The 19,141-nt window shown below is 40.0% G+C and overlaps 1 protein-coding gene across 2 annotated transcripts in view; it reads left to right on the top strand.

The window, feature by feature from the left end:
• The window catches only part of MAP3K7CL (MAP3K7 C-terminal like), a 95,313-nt gene that overhangs the window by 41,589 nt on the left and 34,583 nt on the right, over window positions 1-19,141 (top strand). The window contains exons 1-2 of one of the 2 annotated variants that reach the window (XM_008965770.4): window positions 7,812-8,036; window positions 10,416-10,524. The exons of the other annotated variant lie outside the window; for it this stretch is intronic. Of the exons in view, the coding sequence (XP_008964018.1) occupies window positions 10,455-10,524 (70 nt within the window). The 5' untranslated portion in view covers window positions 7,812-8,036; window positions 10,416-10,454. Of the gene's footprint in view, window positions 1-7,811; window positions 8,037-10,415; window positions 10,525-19,141 lie in introns of those variants that run through there. 2 annotated transcript variants of the gene reach the window in all.

Genomic DNA, 19,141 nt, shown 5'->3' on the forward strand with positions numbered 1-19,141 from the left:
GCCTCCTGTCCGTATCAATTGTATTTTAAATTTGTTACTTTATTTGAATTTAAATTATAAAATTGGTTGATAAGAGCTTTGTAGATTTGATTTTATAAGAGTTTTACAAAAAGATTATATATAGTTTTATGCTTATACTTAAGTAATGCTATTTTCAAAATGAAGTCAATACTGGAGAATATTTGATCTTTTTTTTTTTTTGAAGTGGAGTTTTGCTCTTGTTGCCCAGGCTGAAGTGCAATGGCGTGATCTTGGCTCACTGCAACCTCTGCCTCCTGGGTACAAGTGATTCCCCTACCTCAGCCTCTGAAGCAGCTGGGATTACAGGTGCCCACCACCAGGCCTGGCTAATTTTGTATATTTTTAATAAACATGAGGTTTCACCATGTTGGTCAGGCTGATCTCAAATTCCTGACCTCAGGTGATCCACCTGCCTTGGCCTCCCAAAGTCCTGGGATTACAGGCATGAGCCACTGTACCCGGCTGATCTTTTAAATAAATGTTACTCGCTGTCTATGAAGTAGTCCTGCAAAAAAAGAAAGTCACATCTGAATCTGACCGAGTTTCTAGATCCAATGGCTAATTTACAGTGGACAGAGAGAACAGAGAAGCATATTGAAAAACATTATGGAGGTGTAACTTTGGGAACTCTATAGTTTCTTTAACAAATAAATTTGCAAAAAAAGAGGGAGGAAGAGTAATTGTAGATTTATAAATATAAAAACTTAGCAGTCCATCATGTGTCCGGACTTTGGATCTTGATTAAAAATTTAAAAATTAATGGAGAAAACAATTGAAAATGTTTGTGATAAAACTGGAGGTTTGAATGCCGTCTGATGATGGGTAATGTTGGGGAATTACTGTGGTGGTGGTTGTTGGTGTGATGGTGCTATTTGGTTCTGTTAATGAAGAGAGTGCTCTTCCTTTTTGGGGTATACACTGGGATATTAACAGGTGATGAGAAATTTATGTTTTCCTTAGGATAACATTAAGAAGGTAAAGTAAATCTATCTATACTATAATAACAAGCTTTAAAATTTGGTGCTGTTAGTCCTTCTAGGTTATATTCTTGGGAAAGATATAAATACTAAAATATAAGATAAACATTATTTTCTCATACAGTCAAAAATATTAAAGGAAATTTATTCTTTCTCCAAGAGTCTGCTGTCTAGGTGTTTATAGAAAAGGAACACAGGCCAAGGGTGGTGGCTCATGCCTGTAATCCCAGCACTTTGGGAGGCTGAGGCAGGTGGATCATGAGGTCAGGAGTTCAAGACCAGCCTGGCGAAGGTGGTGAAACCCCATCTCTACTAAAAAATACAAAAATTAGCCGGGCGTGGTGGCAGGCACCTGTAATCCCAGCTACTCAGGAGGCTGAGGCAGGAGAATCGCTTGAACCTGGGAGGCGGAGGTTGCGGTGAGCCGATATCGCGCCACTGTGCTCTAGCCCGGGCAACAGAGTGAGACTCCATCTCAAAAAAAAAAAAAAAAAAAAAGAACACATGTGTCACATTTAATTAACTTTAAATGGTAAACTCAAATTGTATAAAACCATTTAAGTTTTCATAAATAAAATATTTAGATAAAAGATTAATCCATTTAGATAAATAGATAGCTAAATCAAGTTAAAAAGGCAAAACAGTGGCTACACACACATCACGTTATTCCCATCTGGGGAAACCCTGAGTTAGTCCATGCTTGCTTGTTGGCTATACAAATCAAGGGTCCAAAAACTCTGAGGATCAGGTAAAATCTGTCCCACAGCCTGTTTTGGTATGACCCAGGAGCTAAGAATGGTTTTAATATTTTAAAATATTTGACAAATATCAAAAGGAGAATAATCTTTGGTGACATTTGGAAATTATATGAAATTCTAATATCATTGTCTGTACTTTTACTGGAATACAGCTATGCACATTTACTTACTGTTTTTGTAAATAAAGTTTTACTGGAGTCATCCATCCATTTGCATATTGTCTATGACTACTTTCAACTTAGAACAGCAGAGATGAGTAATTGTAACAGAAAGTGTATGGCCTGAAAAACCTAAAATATTTATCTCCTGGCTCTCTACAAAAAAAGTTTGTCAACCTAGATGAAAAAACTGAGTCCTGGAGGTATGAAGTCTCTGGTCTAAACTTCCACAGCTTTTGAATGCAGCATCACAATGCAAACCCAGGTCTTCTGAATCTAGGTACCCTTTGGATGTGGTTTTTTCCTATGTTTTTGCCCCCTTGAAAAAATGATTTCTATCTACATAGTGCCTGTTTTATTTCTGGCATTGTTGCACGTACTTGTATTGCTCTTTTAATTGTCATAACAACCTGTAGGACAGGTACTATAATTATCCCCCATTTTATACTTGGGGAATTTGTGGCATATAATTTATTAAGTAATTTAACCAAAGTCCTACATGAGTAAGAGACAGAGCTGGGTTGGAGACCCAGGTGGCCTGACTTAAATGTTGCACATTGCTCTGTCTCCTTCATTAAGGGAACCACAAAGCTAGTGAAAGAGAAACCATTGAGTGGTTCAGTGGTTCTAACCCCTGTCGTTCCTCTCTTGAGCTTTGGGGGCACGAATGATATAGGGTTGATCATTCTGCTATCTTAAGCCTGAAGTGAACTTGGATTAGGAAAAGTGGCTCTCAGTTATCCTTAAAATCAAAGGCTGTGACAGTTTGTGATCAGAAATCCTTACACTAGAAACATACAATTTTTCTTTGTCAATTAAAATAAAAAGAAGTTCCTGGGGGAGATGGTGTCTTGTTTTTGTCGTTGAGCCTTGATCCTTGCTTTGTGGTTTTTCATTGCATTGCCCTACGAGAAGGTTTGAGAAGGAGTAACAACATTACTGCAAGTTAGCACTGCAAGAAGGCTTCCTGGGAAACCTGGGAAACCTTACCTGACATTTCACTGGGGTCAGGAGCGGAGGAAGAGGCTCCTCCAAAGAGCAATGGCACAAGACCAGCTCACAATATGGAACAGGTCCCGTGGCACTTTCTCACCATGGCCTGCACATGCAGTCTCATGAACCAATTGGAAGAGGTGTTTATTCACTGGTGTTTTCTTCAAACAGATGTATCAGTGCTTCATAGAAAAGCAGGGTTAATACGTAACTTTGGGACTTTTGCTTTACTAACTGAGAAATCTGACAAAATTTTTTTATGGGGATGGAGTTGGGAAGAATGAATTGAAGAAAGTGGCAGCAAAAGAAGAGTTACTTCTCCCAGAGGACTCTGCACGTGCCGTACGGCACTGTGGGGGGAGCTGTGCCTTGGCTGTCCACTGGATGTTCAATCAGGATAAGGCCGTCCACTGGATGTTCGATCTGGAGAGACTGGCAAATTATAGTCTGCAGGCCAAATCCAGGCTGCTCTCTCTTTGTAAATAAAGTGTTTTCGGAACACAGCCATGTGCATTTGTTTCCTGTTTTTGTCAATAAAGTCAAAGCCCATCCATTCCTATACATGTTGTCTATGGCTGCCTTTATGCTACAGAGGCAGAGATGAGTAGTTGTGACAGAGATCCTTAAGAGCTCACAAGTGTAAAATATTTCTTTCTTTCTGTTTTTTTGTTTGTTTGTTTTTTGAGATGGAATTTTGCTCTTGTTGCCCAGGCTGGAGTACAATGGTGCTGTCTTGGCTCACTGCAACCTTCACCTCCCGGGTTCAAGTGATTCTCCTGCCTCAGCCTCCTGAGTAGCTGGGATTACAGGCACTCGCCACCACGCCTGGCTAATTTTTGTATTTTTAGTAGAGACAGGGTCTTACCATGTTGGCCAGGCTGGTCTCAAATTCCTGACCTTAGGTGATCCGCCTGCCTTGGCCTCCCAAAATGCTGGAATTACAGATGTGAGCCACCGTGCCTGGCTCACAAGTGTAAAATATTTCTAATATGGCCCTTTAGAGAAAAATTGTGCTGACCTCTGGATATAATGGAAGAGTGATTACTTTGCCATCATGGAATATTTCTTTGTTGGAGACTACCGGCCGTATATGTCACATAGCAATAGAGCTGACTTTAAAATGTTGGGGAAAATATCTTCTCAACTATTCTCTAAATGCTATGAATAGCCATTAAAATTTCTTTTTTAAAATTTCCAGAATGAGGGTCTACGCAGACTACTGAGTCACTATGGCAAAGCCTGGGAATGGGTATTTTTTAAAGGCACCTAGTAATCTGGTACTTTTGAGAAACACTAGCCTGGAACATACCAAGCTACATACATACTGAGTTGTACTGAGAAATTGATATTACATAATTGTGACAATAGTCTATGGTAGGAGTGTATTATTGATCATAATTCAGAAGCAAGTCTAGAGCTCAGTATGTGAAAAGCTCCTTGAATATTATTGAAAATAACTTTCCAAATAACTGTAAAAACACATTTGTTGCTGAAAATAATAAAATAAAAATTATACATTATTGCCACCACCAAGAAACATACTGTTAATCTGTTTATATATTGATGCAGAAACACATCCTTTCTGGATTGAATTTATATAATTCTATTAAATTCTTAAAATACCATGTAGTTATTTTGGGTTTCAGTTATGGGAAGGGATTTCACTTGGATTTCAGATTTGTTACTCTCTTGAAAGTGTTTGGATAAAGAGCCAAGAAATACATCGTTGCTCATATGGGAACAGAAAAGCTGGTAAATGTTAATTGTGACTGAAAACCTTGAATTTATGTTATCAGATTCAGAAAGAGAACATTTAGACAATTTAGATGTATTTTTTTTTGTTCCTTTCTCATTGTTGTCAAATTATCTTTTAATGAAATCTTTTTCTTTGTAGCCCTTTACCAACTGGGCATCTACCACACCTCTCTTGATGTCATTTTTGATGTCATGAGGATGTAGCTGTCAATGTTGCAGCCCACACAGTGGGCAATCCCCAGGTTCACTTTAATGATTCCAGAGAGTTCTGTGGATAAAGATCTATGCTGTGTTGGTGAGGAGCTGTTGACAGTATCATAGAAGGCAATATTTCCGTTGTGTTTAATATGTAACTGTCTCTTTCTATCTCTGTATGGTTCTTTGAGAGCCTGATGGTCAGTGCAGAAAAGGAAGGTGCTACTTCATCCTAGGTCTGTCCATTCTGAACTGTCAGTTTCACTAGAATTCAGCCACTTCCAGTCACTGACTGCCTTGGCAATGTCAGTGTCACCACCAGCTTTTCTGAAGGCAGACCCAGGGGGCCAATTTGAGAGACAGCACAGATGTGGTATCTGCTTTCCCACTGGCACACATAAGATGCAGAACTTTGATTTTCTTGGGGTGGAACTTGGGTGTCATGATAAAGATGGCTAGTGTCAGATGAACCTGGATGCTGGACCACTGAAGAAAGTGATACTTTTGTCTCCTCCAAACAAAAGCTGAGAGTCAGACTTATTCTAAAAAATTTCAATTAATTTTTTTTTTTTTTTTTTGAGATGGAGTCTCATTCTGTCGCCCAGGCTGGAGTGCAGTGGCACGATTTAGGCTCACTGCAAGCTCCGCCTCCCAGGTTCACGCCATTCTCCTGCCTCAGCCTCCCGAGTAGCTGGGGCTACAGGCGCCCACCACCACGCCCGGCTAATTTTTTGTATTTTTAGTAGAGACGGGTTTCACCATGTTAGCCAGGATGGTCTCAGTCTCCTGACCTCATGATCTGCCCGCCTCGGCCTCCCAAATTGCTGGGATTACAGGCGTGAGCCACCGCGCCCGGCCAATTAAATCTTTGATACAGAGTGCATCCTGGTGTAGTGGAAGTAGCTTGAACTAATAATTAGAAAACCTGGATCCTATCTGGGTTCTTAATTCTATTATGGTCATTCATCTTCAAGCCTGTTATTTGAATTGTCTGCGCCTCAATTTGCTCATCTGTCAAATCGGGATGGCAATACTGACAAAGACTATTGTATAGGATCTTCTGGAAGATTAAAATGAGGTCGTGAATAAGAAATTCACTTCGATAAATTATAATGCATTAGTAAGTTTTATTATAACCATAAAATAATATTAAAACAGTAATATTAATTCCTGAAAAGAATAAGCTTATATGTGAATGTTTTAATTGTCTGAGTCTGTACAGCTTTATTGTTGTATATATCATAACAAATTAGCCTTCCATTCATTAGATTAAGAAAACCTGCTGAGTCCTTTTACTTGTATATTTAATACCTTTTGAACAGTTTTAGATTTACAGAAAAAAACGGAGTGAAATGTACGGAATTCCCATATATTTCCTCATCCCTCTAACCCCTAATTAACATCTTTGCTTTAATTAATGAACCAATATTGATACATTATTATTCATTATTAGTCCATAGTTTACATTAGGGTTCACTCTGTGTTGTACATTCTATGGGTTTGGACAATTGAGTAATGATGTGTATCTACCATTACAGTCTCATATAGAATAGTTTCACTGCCCTAAAAATCCCTCATGCACCACCTATTCATCCTTCCTTTTTCTCTTCCTGAATCCCTGGCAACCACTGATCTTTTTACAGTATCCACAGTTTTACCTTTTCTAGAATGTCATGTTGTTGGAATTATACAGCATGTAGCCTTTCAAGATTTAGCTTCTTTCATTTAGTAATATGCACTTAAGATACTTCCATATCTTTTTGTGGCTTGATAGTTTTTCTTTTTATCCCTGAATGATATTCCATTGTCAGGATATACCAGGATTTATTTACCTATTGAAGAACTTGGTTGCTTCCAAATTTTGGCAATTATGCATAAACCTGCTATAAACATCTGTATGCAGGCTTTTGGGGAAAAAACAAGAAGTGTGATTTCTGGGTCATGTGGTAAAAGTATGTTTGCTTTTGTAAGAAACTGCCCAACTGTTCACTAAAGTGGGATGTACTATTATGTTTTCATTCCCACCAGCATGGAATGAAAGTTCCTGTTGCTCCACAGCCTCACCAACATTTGATGTTGTCAGTATTTTGAATTTGGGTTATTCCAATAGGTGTATAGTGGTATTTCATTGTTATCTTAGTTTGCAATTCCCTAATGACATATGATGTTGATCATCTTTTCATATGCTTACTTGCCATCTGTATATTTTCTGTAGTGAGATATCTTTCAGATCTTTTGCCTATTTTTTGATTGGGTTGTTTGTTTTTCTGTTGTTGAATTTTAAGAGTTCATTGTGTATTTTGGATGCCAGTCCATCATCTGATATGTATTTTGCAGATTTTCTTTCAGTCTGTGGCTTGTGTTTGCCTTCTCCTAATATTTATTTTGCTTATTTAACCTCAAAATCACAATCCAATTATTTTTTAAGTACCAATGACATCCAGGTTTACAGTTTTTAAAAAGGTTGACAAATCCTAATGCTGTATTCTTATTTACCATTGACTCCTTTTGTGGTTGGTTGCATTTGAAGAATGAATCAAGTCTTCAAGCCCAACATGGGCTCAACCTCAAACCTCACATTCTTAACCAGGATCATCGCTGCTATCATCTGAGAGTCAGCCTGTGGCCTGTCCAAGTTGGCTGGGTCTGGCTGAGCTGATTGGAGCGGCCGACATTTTTGCTGACTGGAGTCATGCTATCTTTGCCAGTTTGCTGGAATAGACACAGACACCGATTGGGTCACGCTGAAGACATTCCTGTCTTGTGAAGCAAGTCTGTTTGTATTTTAAGTTTGCCAGGACTAATGAATTAAAACATTTGGACTCCCCACAACTTGCTGTTTATCAATGCCTCTGACAGGAGGAGGGTTTTCTTTTGCTCTTGCTTTTTCTAGAAACATGACAACATCCTGGCTGTTAGAGAGGCAAGGAAAGGAGAGAGGGGTTGTGAAGGGAAGCGGAAGGGAAGGGAAGGGAGGTCCCGTGGGACGCTGGGGTCTGGGGCAGAGCAGGTAGCAGTGTGCTGCCCTGACAGCTGTCTCCGCTCCTCAGATTGTCAGTGGCTGCTATGCAGCAGGTGCAGCCTGGTCTCTCACTGAGTCTCTACTCCACAAAGGCAACGACTGGCCAAGGCAGTGGCTGGCTCTGGGTTACACAAGTGCAGACACTCAACTAAGTGAGGTAAGCCAACAGGTGTGAAAACTGAACTAAATGCTCGGATCAGCAGCAACTTAACCAAAGCTCTGTTACAGCCTGTAGCCGAGAGAAGGAACCTGTGGTTCGTTTCCCCAGACGGTGTGATGAAAAGGCAAGTTGGTGTAGGGGCATTTGTGGTCAACATGGTGTGGAACTCAAAGTCCACTCAGTCTTGCCACCATCCTTTCACAGGCAGACAGATGTTCTCCATTGAGCGGAGGGGAGGGACTGTAATTAGCTGTGTTTATTAATTCCATTTCCTGTAGCTGGAAACCATACCAGAGGACTATTTACAAAATCCTTGAGGCAAATTTCTACCTCTTGTACTTGATTTCTTGGTGCGGGAAAGTGTTGGGAGATTTAGCCAAAAGAGGAGTGCAACTTTCCATCCTTAGATGTTATGCTAAAGTGATTCGGTGATTGTACAATGCATAACAGTAAAACTTCTCTTTTTAGCTAAAATGTTAAGGGAATTTTAATGGTTTCTTCTGTTGAATTTGAGACAATCCATGCCATTCCCTAGGTGGCTTACAAAATGCTTGATTCTGAGCAGGTAAGACTGGACAGAAGGGTGGCAGAGTTAAGATAAAACAAATCCTGAATCAACAGATATTTTATATTACTCTTTTTTAAAATTAAATGTTTCATGTTACTATTTCTTTCTAACTTAGAATTACATGATATGGACAGTGGAGAGCTTTTTGGTGCATTGCTACTTGTAGTGCTAAATAAATGGGCCAAATTATGATTCTAACTCGATAATAAACAGCTGCTGGTTTTTCTCCAAAGCTATACTAGGGTTTTAATATAAGCCTGATCTTTTTTCATATGCTGGGTAAGATGATTCCATATGTATGTATGTCTAAATATACATGTATATATATATATGCATTGGCTTTGGCTCTATAAATACTTTTAAAAACAAAATTCAGTGTTCTGGACACTATTTTTAGATAGAGGAAAGTTATGGGAAAAAGTCAGAAACTGTGCTGTGAGAAAATGTCCTGCTAAAGCATTTCCCAGAATCTCTTTAAGGATGGCTAAAGAGATTATTTATACTTTGCCATTTTTAGAGCTATTTCCCTTAAAATATCATTCAGGTTTTTTGGTTTACTGTCTACATGAGAAGGAAAGTAGAGGGTTTAGGGGAGGTGGGACTACAAATAGAAAAATTAAATATATGTTTTTAAATAAGAAAGATATCATGTATTTATAACTATCTTTTCCTAGTCCCCTATAGACATCAAATTATCAAATATCTTGGTTAAAATATATTTGGGCCAAGTTTTCTGATTATAACCAGAAATATTCATGTGTTTTTGCCCATTCCATTTTATCTGCAGGATGTTTTTTTCCATTCATTCTACCTTAATTAATTAAATGATGATTTGATAGCTGGAGTAGAATATCTATAGGATGTTTTTGAGTCTTGTCTTTGCTTTTATAGATTGTTAAGATGTGCAACCTTAGAAATGTTTGATAGACTTACAGGTAGTTAATCAGATATTTAAAGCATATGATATTCATCATATAACAGATATTTTAAAGTGGTTTTTGGTATTCTTTATTTATTTATTTATTTTAGACAGAATCTCACTCTGTCGCCCAGGCTGGAGTGCAGTGGTGCAATCTCGGTTCACTGCAACCTCTGCCTCCCAGGTTCAAGCGATTTTCTTGCCTCAGCTTCCCAAGTAGCTGGGATTACAGGTGCCTGCTAGCATGCCCCACTAATTTTTGTATTTTTGATAGAGATGGGGTTTTCTCATGTTGGTCAAGCTGGTCTCGAACTTCTGACCTCAGGGGATCCACCTGCCTCGGCCTCCCAAAGTGTTGGGATTACAGGCATGAGCCACCACACCCAGCGACTTTTGGTATTTTTTAAATGATTCCATGAAACCCATTCTTTGCCACTCTCAGATTAATAATTCAGATTTAATTTAGGCTTTTGAACATGAAAAGCAAGTCTAATCTGAAGCCATCTGATACCTTATTAAGACTATATCTCTTTTTATCCTCCTCAGTTGAAAGTAAAATACTTTATATGACCTTAAATGGGCAGGATTGAACTGGTCAGTGTAAAAAGATATTGAGCAAGTAAGGCAGGTAGAGATATTTCCCATATTTCATTCATTCTAGATGTATATTGCAAAAGCAATTTTTTCTTGAGCCAAGAAAAAAAGATTTAAATGGGGCGGATGAATACTTTTGACATAGAAAAAGAAAGCTCAAAACTAGGAGTATCTTTAGAATAAGCAGGTAATGCTTACTAACCTTAATAACTTCACCTGTAATTTCCAAGAGCCTCTGAGTATTTAGGGGGATGATGCTGGATAAAGTGACAATGGCTCTCTCTTGCTGTCACAGCTGGAAGACCCAGGAGAAGGCGGAGGCTCAGGTGCCCACATGATCAGCACAGCCAGGGTACCTGCTGACAAGCCTGTACGCATCGCCTTTAGCCTCAATGACGCCTCAGGTATACTCTGCTCTGGAAGAAGGATTGTTTCCTTCATACCCCACCTTTCCAGCATCTTTTCTAATGCCACGCCTCTGTGGAAAATTTAAAGTTGCATGCTCGCATGACCTGATGATGGGGAATGTGATATTTCATCATGCATTGTTAGATGGCGGCTTCCAGAAATGCCTCTAGTGATGCTTTCCTCCACCTTGAGTCCTCGGGTCATTTAAACTCATTTTTTTCCTCCTCCCTCCCCATTCTAGCTTTCTTTTAGAATAAAATTCACTGAGCTATAACAATTTCTAACAATAGCAAAGTGTGTTATTGTTAAAACTGCATGAGGAAACTTTTATGAGGAGCTGGCAGTTGGTTAGGTAATATGAAAATATCACTGTTCCGTTTACAGCAACATTTGCTGAAGCATAAGTTCGAAATGCTGGTTTCTCACTGGTGCTCCCACACTTCTGGCTAAATCAACAGACTTCAGCAGGAATGATAAATGGGACAGGTGAGGAAGAGCCTCTCTAAATAGTAAGGTCTGAGGTGAAACTGCCATACTTAGAGCCCTTCGTCATGGCTCCCCTCAGTGACCTCTTAACACACATATTGAATTGCACCACTTTTGAACAAAGGACCTCATGTGGCGGGAGGTCACGGTGCTGAGGAAAGGAAGGCTTGGCTCTCTTCCACTGGCATCCGCCATTGCTCTTAGTTTAATGTCATCTGTTAAAATCACATGCTTAAACAACATTACCATTTAAACCTTGGGTCTTTTGAGGACTCTCTCTCTCTCTCTTGCTATAATGCCCATGTAGGGATGATGCTTTAAAAAGTAATGATTGGCCGAGCATGGTGGCTCACGACTGTAATCCCAGTACTTTGGGAGTCCAAGGCAGGAGGATCCCTTGAGCCCAGGAGTTTTGAGACCACCCTGGGCCACACAGGCAGACCTCATCTCTATTTTTAAAAAAGTAGTAATTGAAAAGGGACAGAATCATTCCAAAATAATGCAAAGTAAGGAGCTCTGTGAAATCTGATGTCGCACAACCATTGCAGGCTTGGGGTTACTATGCCAGGTGACACATTTAACCTGGAGTTTCCTAGACTGTTAGCCTCCAGTGGAGGATGTATTCCGTAGTAGGAAGAGGTGAAGGCTTGACTCTTCATAATCAGTTTTTCCAAACCTCTTCTCATGATCTGCTGTTGTACTATGTCCTCACTCAGGGTCACCCTGAAAGACAGTGGTGAGAAGAAATCCTCCCAACAGGCAAATCAATCCACCCCAACATAGAAATGACAACTGCCATTAACTATACTTCTCTGTCATAATAAACATTTGCCTGTATTATCTCTGATCCTTAAAACAACCATGCAGCCGGGCACGGTGGCTCACGCCTGTAATCCCAGCACTTTGGGAGGCCGAGGCAGGTGGATCACGAGGTCAGGAGATCAAGACCATTCTGGCTAATACGGTGAAACCCTGTCTCTACTAAAAACACAAAAAAAATTAGATGGGCCTGGTGGCGGGCACCTGTAGTCCCAGCTACTCGGGAGGCTGAGGCAGGGGAATGGTGTGAACCTGGGAGGTGGAGCTTGCTGTGAGCCAAGATCGTGCCACTGCACTCCAGCCTGGGCAACAGAGCAGGACTCCATCTCAAAAAAAAAAAAAAAAAAAAAAAAAAAACATGCAACATAAGCATTAGTATTCCTTATGTACAGACACAGAGATTGCCACCCAGAGACCACACTGTTTGTAGGTAATGGAGTTATGTTCTGAACTCAGGGCCCTAGGCTTGAAGTCTGAACTTTCTCTATTTTCGATGCTGCTTCTCTAAAAGGAAAAATGAAAGCCCTTTCTGTTTTTATACATTTCATAAACGCAAGATTTCAAGGAATAGTCAGTGCTTTTCATGGCATCTTGAGTGGCTAGCTCTCAAGACACACACATGCAAACCCAAAATCCAGAGGGAAGGAAAATGTATAATTTCCTTTCTTTTTTACTCATGCTGCATGTGAGCAGAACAAGTCCTGTTACAATCAACAGCCTCACAAAGAAAATTTCAGTATATAAAGCTTATTTATCTCAGGCAGTATTAATTTTGGAGCAAATAAATGTACTGTTCCCCTGTCAACATTTTAACAGGAACTTAATTTATGTACAGAAAAGAGCCATGGAGAGGTGAATCTCCGTCTTTGGTTTGCCTGAATAACCTCTTTCTTGAAATACAGGATGTACAACTTGCAATTAATTTGTCACCATTCTTTGAACTCTCTTGGTCCTTGACTAGGAGCTCACAGATGTTTTTCATCCATCAGTTTAGATTGGTTTGTTCCAGTGTCTTTCTCTTCTCTTTCAAATGACTCTAGAATGCACACTTTCAAAATCCATGCTTTTTAATAGGTAGCCTCAAAAAGGGATTATAATTTATTTTAAATAATTCCTACCCTCTAGCCCCACCAAAAGATGCTTATGAAAAAAACTCCCCAAATTAAGTATTTTAATCTTATGGTCAGTGTGTCCTCATATCTCTAGAAAGGGCACCTACCTGGAGAACCTAGGGCAGGAGCTGAGGTTCAGTGTTTCTCAACCTTGCCTGATTAAAATCATCACCTGAGAACACTCATTGAAAACACGTGTTCTAAGGCCCCACTCCTATATATTCTGATTCAGGAGACCCATTATTGTTGTAAGAAGAAAAAGAAAGCCTCCTCCTATGTTTTATGCATATCACAAATGCAAGATTTCAAAGAATAGTCAGGGCCCAGGACTCTCTATTTTTGCATATACATGAGGCTGAGTGCACAAAAAGATGCTTTGCAGATATTTGGGACACTCCCTTTAAATTCTTGAATAAGGAACATGTGGAGTGTCACACAGGAAAACACTTGCCATCAAGCGAGCTGTGCATGCCTTTTGAATTCCAGTGCATGTGGCCTGCAGACCACACATTTAGGGGGAAACAAAGGAAAACCCCCTAGACTTTCATAGTAAATGAGGGCACTAAGGTGGACATTTTGGGAGTAATTCTACATTTTTGGATTTATTGTTGATGAATAAGCAGAGTCCATGAGAAAAGGAAACATCTTTGCTTGTGAATGTTGACATGTTCATTTTTTCTTTTCTTTTTTTTTTTTTTTTTTTTTTTGAGACAGAGTCTCTCTCTGTCACCCAGGCTGGCGTGCAGTGGTGCGATATTGGCTCACCGCGACCTCCGCCTCCCTGAGGTGATTCTTCTGCCTGAGCCTCCTGAGTAGCTGGGACTGCAGGCACCCGCCACCAGGTCTGGCTAATTTTTGTATTTTTAGTAGAGACGGGGTTTCACCTTGTTGGCCAGGCTGGTATCGAACTCCTGACCTCAAGCAATCGGCCCGCCTCAGCCTCCCAAAGTGCTGGGATTACAGGCGTGAGCCACCACACCTGGCCCGACATGTTCATTTCTGATAAGCCTAACCTAGTGCTCATTTCATCCAGTCATTTCAGGACTATATATTCCTGAGATGATTTAGTGTAGAGGTTAAGGATATGGCTTTACAGCCAGAGAGGCATGATTTCTAGACCTACCTCCAACACTATTTGTATGATCATTCCACCTTGCTGAAATTCAGTTTCCTGTAAGATGCGTATAGTAGTAATTCACAGGGTTGTAATAAGAAGCCAATGACATCTTATAGGTAAAGTATTTAGCAGAGTGCTTGATACAAATTAAGCATTCAACTTATCCCTGAAATTATGATAATTGATTGTGGAGTATAAGGGAAATGTAAACCACTAAGGAGTTGTGTCTCACCTACATCTCACCTTGATGTCAAGGTAGATTTTATAGCATTACTGACCTGCAGTTATTTAGGGACTAGTTATGCAGTTAATAGATTGTTCATATCCTATTTTACCTCTGGGCAATTAGCTGAATTTATTTGGTTTCAGTGTTTCCAGCAGTCTGCCAAAGGTGGGTGGGATGTGCAAAAGAGAACAGCATGACCTCCCATGGGCTTTGTAAGGCAAAGATGTTTGGAGAAAAGTCTGTGTCACCCAGAGCAGTTAGTAATTGCTTCTTGGAAGAGGTGATAGTCAAACTGGGCTTGAGGGCAGATAGAGTATAGAGGAGCAGTACAGGACAGATGCCATTGCTGGGTACTAGATACAAAAAAGGGGCTACATATCTTGTAACCAGTTTTCTTTCTTTTCCCTCTAAACAGAAAGCAGGAGCAAAACTTAAGAGTCAGGAAGAACATGGTGTGTTCAGAAAAGACTAAAACTAGTCGTTTGGAGCAAGACTAAGACTAGTCCACTGAGCTGTGGAAGAGTAACGTGTTGTCTACCGAGCCCTGCTTGAGTCAGCCATTGTTTTGGATACTTACATAGGGTACCTGTTTAGATAGCAATAGACTAGGGTTACCAAGTCAATCTTCAAAGTTCAGCAAAAGGGTCTGGACTTGATCAAAAGCGATGAAGTGTCAAAACTCCTTAGAAAAGGGAATAATATGATGAAAGTGGTAAAAATTTGGCGGAATAGTCTGGAATGTGGAGAGATGAGAGAATGGAAGAGGCATTTTATAATGGTACAAAGTGATGAGAGCCTGCGTTAGATAATGTAATGGGATGACTTAATTCAGGGTCCATTTTGAAAGAAGGGTTGAAAGGACTTGGTGACAGACTGGCCCTGGTAGATGAGGAGTTGGTCATTTTTCAGTGATAGCAGAATGAGCCGTAAGACTTTGAATAGAACATGGACCTCCAGAGGTCCTTAAATAAAGGAAACAAGGTTTTGGAGAACACAAATATATATATATATATATTCCTTTACAATGCAATCTCCATTTTCAGCCTATCATCAGAGTGCTTTTTAAAGTAAACTTAGCTAATGGTAATTCCCAGAGGCAGTGATGCCTGTCTTTAATGAGCTAATGATATTAATGATAATCAGTATTATTTCTAAACTGGAAATTTCAAAGAGTCAAAACTTCCTAAACTGGAAACTTCATGGAGTTAATTTTCTTAATAGAAAAAGTGCAGAAGAAAAAGATGAATCCCACCTCTTGGGTTATTCAAGAATCACTGGCCCTTCTCCAGCTAGAGGGAATTTAGAGTTGGACAGACATTAGGATTTCATGTCAATTATATGAGACTTTCCTTCATCTTCAGCTAAGCTAAAATCTGGCATGCTCCTTGTAAATTTAGACCTTGGCTTTGGAATTCTTTCTGTCTTTTGCATTTTTTAGAACAGTTTTTTGTTTTACTTAGAAAGAGTCAAGAATACTAGTATCAGCTCAAGCTGGTAGCTTTTAATATTTTGTTTTTAAAAATTCTTTCTGGCCAGGCACGGTGGCTCATACCTATAATCCCAGCACTCTGGGAAGCTGAGCCGGGAGGATCACTTGAGGCCAGGCAAGACCAGCCTGGGCAACATAATGAGACCTATCTCTATAAAAAAAATAAAAAAATAAGCCGGGTGTGGTGGTGCATGTCTGCAGTCCCAATTCCTTGGGCACTTGCTTGAGTCCAGAGGATCAAGGCTGCAATGAGCCATGATTACACCACTGCACTCCAGCCTGGGTGACAGAGCAAAACCCTATCTCAAAAAGAAATTCCTTCAAGCTGTTAGAAATTTTTTTTATCTGGATATGAATTAATCGTATGACACTTAGTTTTTGTGTTTTTTTTGGTACTCCAGAACCCATACCATTGGTGTCACTTTTAAATAATACAATTTTCTCCTCAAATATCGGGATGTTTTGTGTGGTAGGGAGAATTACATGGAGTAGTTGGAATAGCTACCTTTGAATCCAATGCAACAAGTTGGGTGTTATGTGAAATCTTTTTGTGTATACTTCTAAAACTGGCTCTCAGCAAAATTGTGGTGCAGGTGAAGTGTCTTCTTATTTATCATTATTTTTTAAGGCTAGTCAAGTGAAACACTGGGAGAAGAGAAGGAACAAAGAAATCTGTAGCTGGTTGTGATTAATTAGTTGTAAACACCATTGTACTCGGATCAGCCACAAAGTGTCTTTTGTCACTGTCCTCTTCCTTCAACCTTTTCTACCTTCAGTATTATTCCCCTTGTCCTCCTCAGGATCCGAAGTAATCTTCGGATCTAGGAATCTCTTCTCTCCACACTTTTAATCATTGTTCTCTGGAATAACTGCAAAACCTCATCTGCACTAAGCTATAAATGAATATTGAGTTTACCATTTTCCCCTCTCTTCTTTTTTTTTTGAGACGGAGTCTCACTCTGTCACCCAGGCTGGAGTGCAGTGGTGTGATCTCGGCTCACTGCAACCTTCACCTCCAGGGTTCAAGCCATTCTCCTGCCTCAGCGTCCTGAATAGCTGGGATTATAGGCGTGCGCCACCACGCCCAGCTAATTTTTGTATTTTTAGTAGAGATGGGGTTTCCCCATGTTGACCAGTCTGGTCTCAAACTCCTGATATCAGGTGACCGCCCGCCTTGGCCTCCCAAAGTGCTGGGATTACAGGAGTGAGCCACGACGCCCAGGCCCCCTCTCTGGCTTTTTTTTTTTTTTTTTTTTGGCGTATTCACAGGGAACTCTGTAGGAAGTCAAGGGATAAAGTTCCCACTGGGATTTTAGAAACCAGGAACCAGGTATTTGCAGGAAACTGAGGATCAGACAGTCATTATGAACTCTCTCGAATCACCTTCTGTCCCAACATGAGCTTACATTTAAAGCTGCCTCAGCATGCAGTGACAACATTCAGTCACAAGTGCCTTAAGGGCATGGTGGAAGGTGGGTGTCTCCTGTATTTACATTTCTGATGGAGCACAGAGTTGAGAACTATAGTAGAAACTGAATTATCAAATACTTATAAAATCAGTAATACACTATTTGTAACCACTTGGGGTTCATTATCCTGGTGTCAGATGAAGAGTCCGAGATACTATGGGATTTATTGGTTGGAATGTATTACTTAAAGTTGTGAAGAAAGGCCAGAAAGAAGGTGAGTGTTCATTGAGTACTAAGGAGTAGTGCTTTTACTGGCATCTTCTCATCAATTTAATATTGGCTGCAACCCCACAGGAAGATGCTATTCCATTCATTTTCACAAAAGTGGAAATAAATGTTTGCTAAGTGAGGCAAAGTGACTTGCTTCAAATCATGCAATTAATACATAGAAGGAGGGTTCAAAGCCCGGTCCTCAGGACTGTTTCTTCATTGCCCATTTAGAGGCAGAGTTCATGTTATAAGAGAAAGCTCAAAGCTTCTTGACAACAAATAGCTTCCCGACAACAAATAGCTTCCCAAAGGCCATGGGGTTGATGGAGGAAGGTTACTTCTGGTATGTTGTGGTAGGAAAGAAGAAAAGAAGGGGTAAATTTTATTTGGTGGTGTGCTGAAGGATAAATATACTTCCAATAGGCTCTTGTTTGCTCATTTATTTCTTTATTTAGACAGGATCTCACTGTGTCGCCCAGGCTGGAGTGCAGTGGTGCAATCTTGGCTCACTAGAGCCTCAACCTCCTGGGCTCAAACTATCCTCCCACCTCAGCCTCCCAAGTAGCTAGGACTACAGGCATGTACCATGATACTCGGTTTCTTGTTTATTTTTTGTAGAGATGGCATCTCACTATGTTACTCAGGCTGGGCTTGGACTCCTGGGCTCAAGCAATCCACTCACGTCAGCCTCCCAAAGTGCTGAGATTATGGGCATAAGCAACTGCCCCAGCCCCAATAAGTTCTTCTTGAGGCAGGTGTTTTTTGGACAGTGAGTATGTTATAACCTAAGTCAGTCAAAATATTCTAACAACAGGATAAATAGACATTCACAAAATGATAGCTACAATAATAGTGAATAGGTGTTTCCAAGAAACAAAAAATTTGTCCTTGGCTGGGCACAGTGGCTCACGCCTGTAATCCCAGCGCTTTGGGAGGCAGAGGTGGGGGATCATGAGGTCAGGAGATGGAGACTATCCTGGCTAACGTGGTGAAACCTGTCTCTACTAAAAATACAAAAAATTAGCCAGGTGTGGTGGCAGGTGCCTGTAGTCCCAGCTACTCAGGAGGCTGAGGCAGGAGAATCGCTTGAACCCGGGAGGCAGAGGTTGCAGAGAGCCGAGATTGAGTCACTGCACTCCAGCCTGGGTGACACAGCGAGACTCCATCTCAAAAAGAAAAAAAAAAAAAAAGAGAGAAATTGTCCTTAACTAAATCAAGTCTCTTTTTTGCATAGCAAAACCAGTCTATTGATGCATGATCTTGTTAGCCTGACAATTTTAGGTACTGGTTAAGATAACATCATGTTTATTAATTTACAAAGAATTGAAAACCTGCTTTGTCATCCCAAATCTCTATCTTTATCCATATCTGTGTTAATATCCACATCCATCTCTATAGCTATACTTGTAATCTTATGGGCCCTGAAAATCCAATGTATATTAAATAATTCACATCTCTAGTGTTTAATAAGCAGGAAGCAAAGTTTTAAAAAGCTTTTGTTGTGTCTTAAAACTATGTGATACTCTAACAAGGACTTGGGTATCTAGCAATTAATTTTTTTTGATATATTGGGAATGTGCATTGGCTACTTTTTATCACATATTTTATTCCTAAAAATAAAATATTAATTTAAATTTAGATTTAAAATGACAGTACTCAAAGACCTTTTATGCGTAAGTTAATTT

The sequence above is a fragment of the Pan paniscus genome, chromosome 22, assembly GCF_029289425.2.
Source record: "Pan paniscus chromosome 22, NHGRI_mPanPan1-v2.0_pri, whole genome shotgun sequence".
NCBI lineage: Eukaryota > Metazoa > Chordata > Mammalia > Primates > Hominidae > Pan > Pan paniscus.